The sequence below is a fragment of the Phaethon lepturus genome, unplaced genomic scaffold (assembly GCF_000687285.1).
Source record: "Phaethon lepturus isolate BGI_N335 unplaced genomic scaffold, ASM68728v1 scaffold41431, whole genome shotgun sequence".
Taxonomy (NCBI): Eukaryota; Metazoa; Chordata; class Aves; order Phaethontiformes; family Phaethontidae; genus Phaethon; species Phaethon lepturus.
Genome location: NW_010516294.1, coordinates 7929 through 18101, shown reverse-complemented (window position 1 = coordinate 18101; position 10173 = coordinate 7929). Strand labels below are relative to the sequence as shown.

Genomic DNA, 10173 nt, shown 5'->3' with positions numbered 1-10173 from the left:
AGGAATGCCTCTGCCTTCATATTTCAAGATACTCTCTTCAGAAACGCATATGGGAACAACAAAATACAAAGGCAGCCTAGGATAACAAAAAAGAGTTTCTTGCGCTTAAACTGAACAAAGAACAATCTCCAAGCTCCTTTTGATGATGGTTTGTGTTCTAGCCCACATGCTAATTATATATTCACCCTTACATTTACAATAATCCTTCCTAATAGATAATTATATTGTCCTCAACACCCTCCCTCTATTTTTGGCTGGATAAGGTATTTTCCTCCAATCCTGAGGTGTTCATTATTTTTACTGCAACATTACCCTACCTTTCCAAGGCTGCAGTTAAATACTGCATTTAATTGCAATGTAAGACTGATTGTTAAGACTGCCTTGGTTCTCTCAGTCTTTGTTGTTTCAAAAGATACTCTTGTACTATTAGATAACTAGTCCTGTTTCCATGCTTTATAATCTGTTTGCATCACAATTCAAGGATATCATTTAATACAGCATGAATTTCCAGTATCGGCCAACATTATTTACATTTAAGGCCCACAGAAGCAACAAATAACTAAGCTGAGCTTGGGTCTCTCAAGACAGCTCTAGAATAAATAGTTAAGACTTCTTTGAAAATTGGTGTTTGTTTCCAAGGCCTGTAAAGCCTTTCAGGATTTGACTATTAAACAACAGTAGTACACAAAGCTTTGTACACAACCTAAGGGGTTCGATAGATACTACTTAGCTAAACGGATAGAAGCGTACATCTCTAACCTTCCGCTAAAGGCAATGCGACTTACCCTTCCATCACCACATTTTGCAGATACACTTTAAACCAGTTACTCTTTAGCCACCCAGTCCTCCCCAACCAAAACAGAATCTCAAGTGCATGTAACTTGAAATTTTAACAGAGTAAAGGTACAGGACTGAAAAATGTCTCCCTAACCAGTAAGTATGACAAAAGCGTAGGTACCAGAACTACATATTTTCTATTCCATTTTAAGGTGGTATTCTCCGCACCTATAGCTATTCAGAGCTTGACTGAGCAAGGTCCTGAGTAGCCTGTCCTAATGTTGATGATAACCCTGCTTGAGCAGGGGTTGTGTAAGATGACCTCCTGAGGTCCTGAGTCAAAGTATCCCATAAATCAAAGTGGAAACCAGATCCTAAAAAAATCCTAAACAACTGTGTAGAGCTCACAAACAAAGGTCACACTAATTTTTGAAGATCTTAATGAGATGTATACCCAAACTTCATTATTAACCAGGGCAAGCTTACTTTTCAGAGACTCTGTAGCCTTCATTGGTAGTCACTGCTTTGTATTTCACATTCCCTTTGGTCCGCTCCAACTCACCACGCCAGTCCTCAAGAGTATCAAACATCACAGTTTGGTTTCTTCCATCTGTCAGACATCAATAATGTTAACTTTACAGACCATCAGGAATGCTAACATGAAAGCATTCCTAAATGAAGTAGTTAGTTTTCACTAAGGTAAGCATGCAAAACCTCTTGTGTACAGAAAGTCTTGAGTCAAAGATAAAATGCCTTTGTACAACACACTGCATCTGTCTGATCTTTAACAAATCATCTGTCAAATATTGCTTTAACTAAGAACTTCAAGAATAGTTTCTGTTACAGAAACTGATCAGTTCTTATGGAATTTCCATACAGTTGAGGCTGTCCTCACATCCAGCCTAAAACCCAGGATGCTGTGCAGCAAATATCATTGTATACTAGTGCAACTGACTGGCACCTAGTAATATAGACTTAAATGTAGAATTAACAATCATACCAAAAGCCTTTCTGCAATTCGGATATTGCATTTCTTTTAAAGTTGATTCTTTCATCATGGATAGGAGTTTTGCACTGAATGGAGCATTTCAGGCACTTGATGAGAGCAGAAAATTTATTACACCAATTCAGTCTTAATCATTTCAACTAAGAATGTTTCCTGTATTTCTATTTAGCCACCTCAGCAACAGTTACAACAGCAGGTTGACTTAGCCTCAGATCCTGTATAATAACTATATGATTTATGGACTCAAGCCAATTGTTTTAGACATTTGTCATAATTAAGTATCCTGCAACAATCAGCTAACACTGAGACACCAAACAGAGCTCCACAGAAGAGACAATGGCAAGATGAAACTCTCGACTGTAAGAGGATAAGGTAGATGAAATATTTACAGCTGGAAAAAGAACATTATTTATGAGCTCTAAGGGGGAAGTTAAGATTTTAAGAGTATAAGACCATGTGAGGCATAAAACCCTATTTCTAAAGTCTACCCGGTTTATACTGTAACAACTTCATAAAGAATTAGACCTAGGCATTTATTATTGCATATAGTTATTAAAATATGAAAGAATTCTGGCACAGTACTTCAAAGTTGCTATAAAGACTAGGCTTCTCCCACATTTGCTCAGTCTCTACCTGGAAAAGCTCACAATCTTTCTGATGTTTGCAATTCAAATTAAACACCAATTACAGATGAAGCCCGCAGAAACTACCTGAGCCAGCAATGTGCCCTTGCAGCAAAGGTGGACAACGTATTCTTGTGATGCATTAGGAAAACTATTGCCTACAGGTTGAATGAGGTGATCGTTGTTCTCAGCTCAGCACTGCTGAGGCCATGCCTGCAGTTCTGTGTCCAGTGCTGGGCTCCCCAGTACCAGACAATCACAGGCCTGCTGGACCTGTGCTGGTTGACAGCCGGCTGAACATGAGCCAGCAGTGTGCCCAGGTGGCCAAGAAGGCCAACAGCATCCTGGCCTGTATCAGCAATAGTGTGGCCAGCAGGAGCAGGGAAGTGATTGTGCCCCTGTACTCGGCACTGGTGAGGCCACACCTCGAATACTGTGTTCAGTTTTGGGCCCCTCACTACAAGAAGGACATTGAGGTGCTGGAGCGTGTCCAGAGAAGGGCAACAAAGCTGGTGAGGGGTCTGGAGAACAAGTCTGATGAGGAGTGGCTGAGGGAACTCTGCTTGTTTAGTCTGGAGAAGAGGAGGTTAAGATGAGACCTTATCGCTCTCTACAACTACCTGAAAGGGGGTTGTGGCGACGAGGGTGTTGGTCTCTTCTCCCAAGTAACTAGTGATAGGACCAGAGGAAATGGCCTCAAGTTGCGCCAGGGGAGGTTTAAATTGGATATTAGGAAAAATTTCTTTATGGAGAGAGTGGTCAGGCATTGGAACAGGCTGCCCAGGAAGGTGGTGGAGTCACCATTTCTGGAAGTGTTCAAAAAACGTGTGGATGTGGCACTTCAGGACATGGTTTAGGGGACATGGTAGCGCTGGATTAATGGTTGAACTTGATGATCTTGAAGGTCCTTTCCAACCTAGTGATTCTGTGACCAAGTCCAGTGAACACCCATTAAGAGTATTAAAGGTCTTTAAGCACCTGGTATGAGGAGAGACTGAGAGCTGGGATCATTTCAGCCTGGAGAAAGAAGATTGACCTAGACTCAGAGGTATCCAGTGATGACAAAAGGCAATGCACAGAAGCTGAACTACAGCAAATCCCTTTTAAACATAATAAACTCTTTCACTATGGGGACGGTCCAATAATAAAACAGGCTATCCAGAAAGGCTGTGGAGCCTCAATCCTTGAGATATTAAAAACCAAACTGGACATGACCCTGGTAAGCCTTCTGTAGTTAACCCTACTCTAAACATGGGGAGATGGACAAGAACACCACTAAGTGATCTCCAGAAGCTTCTAACCTCAATGATACTGTAATTCCATGACATATTTTGGTAAGTGTCCGATTAATACATTGGACACATCAAAACTTTTCTCTGTGAAAGGAATGGGTGTTCCCGGTGCATTAAGAATCAGCTTCACAATTCAAAACAGCGCTATTACTTCAGTTGAAATCTGAACTGTTGAACGCTACAAAGTGCACTGACAACTTAGGTTGAATTTCACAGCTTACTGTATTAGTCAGCCAAGTTTGATCAAGTGGGAAGATTATGTAGCAAGTTAGCTACAAGAGGAAGTCAGATGTCCACTGGAATCTTGCTGTGCAAACCTATGCTTTTTTCACAGTTGCCTGGAAGAAGCAGACTGCTTGCAAATAAGAGGAAAAAGGGAAACACTTTCTGTCAGATGCCACCGAAAGTGTATTAATTTAAGAATTTAGGGCAGGAAGTTTGGTTCACTGCAATAGTACAGAAAAAACACTGATAAAATAAGCACAATATTTTCTAGATGACAGCACTCTAGTCAGAAGCACATGAAAAGCATTTGCATGTATTGATCACAGTAAGTTTTCAATCTGGTGCTGCTACCCTTGCTTGGAAAATTTCTGTGCAACTCCATTGAGGGACACAGAAACCACTAGTAGACAATTGGGAGATTTTTAGCAACAAGTCCAACAATGCATAACAAGAGAAAAATGAATCTGAGAAAAATGAGGCTATCTGCCAGCAGGGCAGAGTCATAAGATGAGCATAAACTCAGCTACTAAGTGTTCTGGACTGGTTAAAAAACTAACAGTATACAATAAATACAACACAAAAATAGAAAAACATTTACCTGTGTTGTTTGGGGCAGCTGATGCATAAGAGAACAGAAACAAGCGTTTAAGCAGCTTAGGAGTCTGGCTATGATGAACTATACCACTGACGATCTAGGAAAGGACCAAAAATTAACACCCAAACACAGACTAAGACTGCCAGTGTAAAAAACATGATTTCTTTTTTAACCGCCTCTTCCAAGTTTTAAACAGGACTGTTCAATAGGTTCTAACCACAACAGCTGAAAACAGCTGAAAGCCTTCTCTTGTCTGCAAGACACTATACCTACTTGGCTTAATGAAAAGTACTGTATCTGTTCAACTTCCAAGATTACTCTTATTTAAATAAAGGTAGGAGACTCCTAGTTCAGATTAACCTGTCAAAAGAACCAAAGTTATCAGGAAAATAACTGCTTTCATATGAAAAAGGCTGAAGTCTAAAACGTAATAAAACTGTTTCACAAACAGAACAGCTTTACAAGTTCACCTGAGCTGAAGCTAATTTCATGTAGTACTCTCAAGCTCCAGTTTTATTCAAAACAACAGTGCACCTGATCTTTAACTGCTATACATAATGATGTTTAATGCATAAGGTTAGCTAGAAATCAAAGTCTTACCTTCTCTCTCAGTTGGGAATGATCAGAAAACACTTCAAGTTTAAGGCATTCTCAGGGTGAATTTCATCCTTCCCTCATCCCCACAACTAAAAACCCAAGACCAAGCTTAAAGAAAAACAAATTATGTTACTATACTTACTCTTTTCACTTCCTCTTCTTTTGTGTATCTCAGGCAGAAATGAAATACTCTAAGGTCTTTACAGTAGATAATTAGCTTCTCTGGGTATTTTCTCAGTTGTCCTGTTAGAATTTTCTTTTTCTCATCATAAACTGCAAAATTAAGAAGTCTAAGTAAATATAAAAAACCCACTGTCCATCAGTTGATGAAGCTATCCCTGCTTGACATTCCAAAATTCTCAAGAAACTATTTCAAGCCAAACTTTTAGCAAGTCAAAACAATGACCCTACAATACTCTGGCAAGCTCTTGTGCTAATACACTCAACCTTTTTTTTTAAACCCACTCAAAACTACTTCCTGCAAGGTAGAAACTGAACCTGCAGCAAACCAGCTGCTCAGTGATTATTTCTGTTCTCATTCTGACTGTGTAGTAAGTTCAAGGTTTTGAGATGCATAAAGAATATAATTTAGTAGTTTTGCCTGAGGGAAAACCCCTAAACAACTGAGATCATTCTAAGTTCCTAAAAAAAGTGGGGTTTTTTAACCACCATAAATTCCCCAAGAGAGTACTTTGTTCACTTCTGTTTGAGGATGTATCATTTCACAACTTCAAGTGCTACCAGCTAGGCTATTATGTACAAAAATAAACAGCATTTCATAAACAGACTCCACTAGTCTTCCCCTAGTCCTCTCCCTCACGAATCCACACCACCATTCACAAACACTCCGAATACTCTAACACTAGTCCAAAGTAAGGGTTCTCAACAAAGCCTTCCCGCTACTTACAAATTACCAGCCTCATTCTCATTTACCTTTTTCAGCAATATAGGCACACCTGTAAGATCTGCTGCAAAACACTTAGTGATTTACTTGTAAATTAAAACCTCCTTTTTTATCTCCTTTGATATTTTGAAGACATCACGAATCTCACAAGACAAAGTCACCTTAGACAAACAAAAGGTATTGTTTGGGAATTTGGTACCTGTACTACTCTGCAGTGCTATTGCTCAAATGAAGTGAATACCTCCATATTTATAGAAATAGTTGATATACTGGAAGATCCTCCTGCACCACTCTTGGCAACTTTTCACAGTGCACTCTTTTCTTTGAATCACAGCATTTTGAAGGAATTGTTTCATCTGTCCCAGCAAGATAATTAATCAAAACATACCTTTGACAAGCTTGAGGGATAGGACAGGATTCTCATAGATCTCTTATTTGTCATTTCATTATTAAATATAACTGCAACTGTTTTACAGACTACACAATCCTAGTTTCCAAGTGACAACTCTTATCAGTTTTCTAAAAAGGATGTACATGTACAAAGAGCACCAGCACTGTAAGACACAGTGTGAGGCATGTTAAATGACGAGAAAGCTGACCTACCTCCATAGATTTGATCTACACACTGCAGGGTTATGTCATTTTCTCCTATGATCTTATTCTTAAATTGTGGCTCCTAGAACATGAAAACAGTTTTTAGAAATCTCACACTACTAAGCAGTAGCATCTTCTCACAAGTAAAGGATGTATTCAGTACCTATTTTAATATCAGCATTACTTCTTATTCTTACAAGCTGCGTAAGGCAGAACACTGAAGAACAGTTATTAAAATATAGACAGATGCAGGTTACACAGACATAGTTTACAAATTAAATGTTCTGTTTTATTTAAGTCTCAGCTGTGCTTGAAATGTAGATAGAATTTTTACTTTTCAAATAGCTTCAAAGCATGCAGTTCTATTGAGAGACCCTTTTCAAACTAGAATCATTGCAGTAAACAGGAAATACAGTAACTTCATATAATCCAAGCCCTTTTATGACAAATTTCCTTGCTATGGGAACCTGGCAGGAAGTACAAAAGTCTCTTAACAGAACAAGAATCCCAAGAATATTCCAACATAACAGCCAGATTTATCACTGGGCAAAATGAAGACACAGAACCCAGTTTTCTTACCTACTGTTCTGCCAACCCTGAAATTATTTGGGGGTCCTTTCGTTTTCATCATTCCATGAGTTCGGAGTTAAAAATTACAATTGAGTGATGCCACAATTAAGCATTGTTATGTTAAATATTATTACCAGAAGGCTGATGTGCACTACATCAGCAAATTACATTTTATATGAAGACAGCTTTGAACAGAGTTAACCTCATTCAAGTTATTTCCAGGTCTGTACTACTCTGAATCAGGTGGCTAATACTGAACTTCCGTTAAGAGAAATACAGTTGCCTTGGCATGTTATAAACCCAAGACTCAAAGTTACTGATGGAACAGAAATTAGCATGGTCACTACCAACTTCAGCATAAACCTCATGTGATCTGTGGAAAGGGCTCTGCAGCTTTGTCCCAATTAATTCCAGAAGGTCCAAAAATCTGTATTTGGCTGCAGAAGCCTTAGTTTAACATTTAAACTCCCTGAAATTTTACCTCAAGAAACTCCCAGCTACAATCAGTGTGTGTCAAATCATATTCTTCTCATTCTTCACTGTCAAGATCACCTTGCACTCAGGAGCCATATACTAGTGTCTCCCTCACTTTTATCACCTAATGGACCAGACCATTTCAAATGCTTAAGCATATCAAAAAAGGTGTGGCATTACCATTCCCCTCTGACTGCTCAATTTGAGCAAAGGGAACAAAATTCAACTAATTTCTACGATTTAGGGACTTTTTAGCTTTTTTAATGTTTGCCAGATCAATAGTACCTAGTTTTTAAATCTTTGCAGTCAACACCTGACTTTGAATGGAGTAATTCAGAGCTTTACTGAGCCAAACAAATACATTCAGTATTTCCTCTGAATTATCAGCTTACTCAGTCTTGTGCAGCCCTGAAATCCTGCTGCATAGCTCCAAGTCAAGATGGACATTATATAACATTAGAAGCACGTTTGACATTCACACTTTTCCAATTGCTACTAGATAAGCAGTCAGAAATCAGGTTTAAAGAAACTGTTGATTTAATTTTCAAAACAATTCATGCTTAACTTAAGCTTCACAAAATTACCAACTCACAAGTTATAATGTTATAAACTATGTCTAAGGAAAGAGACCACTTACAGGCTTGCACCTTTTTTATTCAAATAGGCATTAGAGCTTGAAGAAGGATCTGTGCAGACCAAGTAGATGCAGACTGATTAGAATTAGTCTGTGGCCATTGAAACTTTTTATAACTATACTCATTCTGTATCCCTATAAGGGATAGATATGATTTATTTAGTCAGAGACACTAAAGGTCTCCACAGCCTGTTTGGTCATAATTAGAAGACTTGTCTGCCTACATTATCATCTGAAGCACAATCATCGTCAAGGAAAGCAATCTTGAAGTTTGTGCATATAAGTTTCCCATAGGTGCCACGATTTGATCCATCTTCTTGTATATACTTGTATACTGTGCTCGCCTCACAAAGCAGCAGTTCACCTGTATAAAAGAAACACTGACTTGCAACATAACTGACATTTATAATTGAATTATTTAAACTGTTACCTTAAACTTAGCATTAACTTCCTGGCAGCTTCTCATCACTGTATGCCTGAAGATACTTCATCACTGCTACATGAAAAGACTAAGAAGCAGTTCCTGGAATCAGTACACTGAGAACCTGCCAGGTTATTGACATTACTCAAGATGGACTGAACACTGTTCAACTGCATACATTTAGGAATCCTGTAACCAGAGGTACCTGTATTATGGCCTACTCTAAGTGGTAGGAGAACAATGTGTGGAGTTGCAAAGAGCAACCATATGAATGTGTACTTTAAAAAAGCCTGCTGAAGAGTAATTAATACAGCCAATAAACAAGTTGAAAACTCTTCCAATTTTCCTTATTCCTAAACTCTAAGAATGCCAAAACATTTCAGTTGATTATTATAGGTTCCTCATAGTTAATTTTTCATAGCTTTGACTGGACATGTTGCTTATTTTACAGGTCCCAGGGCTATTCTGAAGTTCTCAAACACAAGTTTGCATAAATAATGGCCAATGAAGCTCTAATCTTAAAATTAGCAGAAACTGAACTTCAAGAAAGTAAAACCAGTTTTTAATAGGTATAATCAGACACACTCTTGGCTTTTCCTATAAAGTGCAGAAAACCCAACAGACCAATGCTAGTTTATTCTAAGCTTTTACTTGTATTTTATCTTAGTAATGTCACCTTTCCTGCTCTTGGAAAAGACTTTTTTAAAAAGAAAGAATTGTAAATTAAAAAAATCTTAAGAGTGAATGAGGCATCAAAAGGCCTAAGTAACTCATAGTAGAAGCAAAGCAACTAGAAAGTAAGTTTCCACTAGTTCTTGGTCTTCAGCTCCCAAACAACAAAAAAACACACAAATTTATATCTTAAGAAACAGAGCAAATTGAAGTATACACAGTTGTCTACATCATGTTTACCTGAAGATACTGTACTCTAGAAAAATTTCAATTTTTATAATTTTTTCAACAACCCACGGAGATACAGATATTTCAAACATTTTAATCTGTGTGGGTTGCTACACTAAAACCTCTATTTTACTACTTGGGACACTGATGTCCCATGAGTATACGCTGCAGATATGGGAATATTTAAAAAATTAATAATGTAAACAGTATTTATTACTTATTTCTACACAATAGAATATACAAGAGTTACCTGGTAATAGGCGAGGATTTACTTCCTTTTCTATGGGTTCTTTTATGTGTATCTCCTGAAGAAAGAAAGAGTAATTAATTATTACTTTGCAAAGATTGTACCTTCAACACATGCTGCAAATAACAGCACCAGCACCCATCCTTCCTCACATTCTATCAAATTGGCAAATTAAAATTAAGGAAAAAACTTCCAAAATTACAGAGAATAAGTTTGCAGTGTGGTCCTTCCACTAAAGGTCAGTTGTCTACTAGCTAAGTAATTAAGTCAGTGGCTTCACACCCAGTGTCACTGACATGCAGTTGTGAACACAA

At 38.0% G+C, this 10173-nt stretch overlaps 1 protein-coding gene across 1 annotated transcript in view; it reads right to left on the bottom strand.

Annotated features, from left to right (window-relative positions):
• MTMR12 (myotubularin related protein 12) overlaps positions 1–9917 on the bottom strand; it is a gene marked incomplete at its 5' end in the record, with an annotated part of 25023 nt that extends 15106 nt beyond the window's left edge. Inside the window, 7 exons of the mRNA XM_010296012.1 lie at positions 2–76; positions 1264–1387; positions 4522–4615; positions 5258–5388; positions 6623–6695; positions 8516–8655; positions 9863–9917. Of these exons, the coding sequence (XP_010294314.1) occupies positions 2–76; positions 1264–1387; positions 4522–4615; positions 5258–5388; positions 6623–6695; positions 8516–8655; positions 9863–9917 (692 nt within the window). The remainder of the gene's footprint in view (position 1; positions 77–1263; positions 1388–4521; positions 4616–5257; positions 5389–6622; positions 6696–8515; positions 8656–9862) is intronic.
• Between the last annotated feature and the right edge of the window lie 256 nt (positions 9918–10173).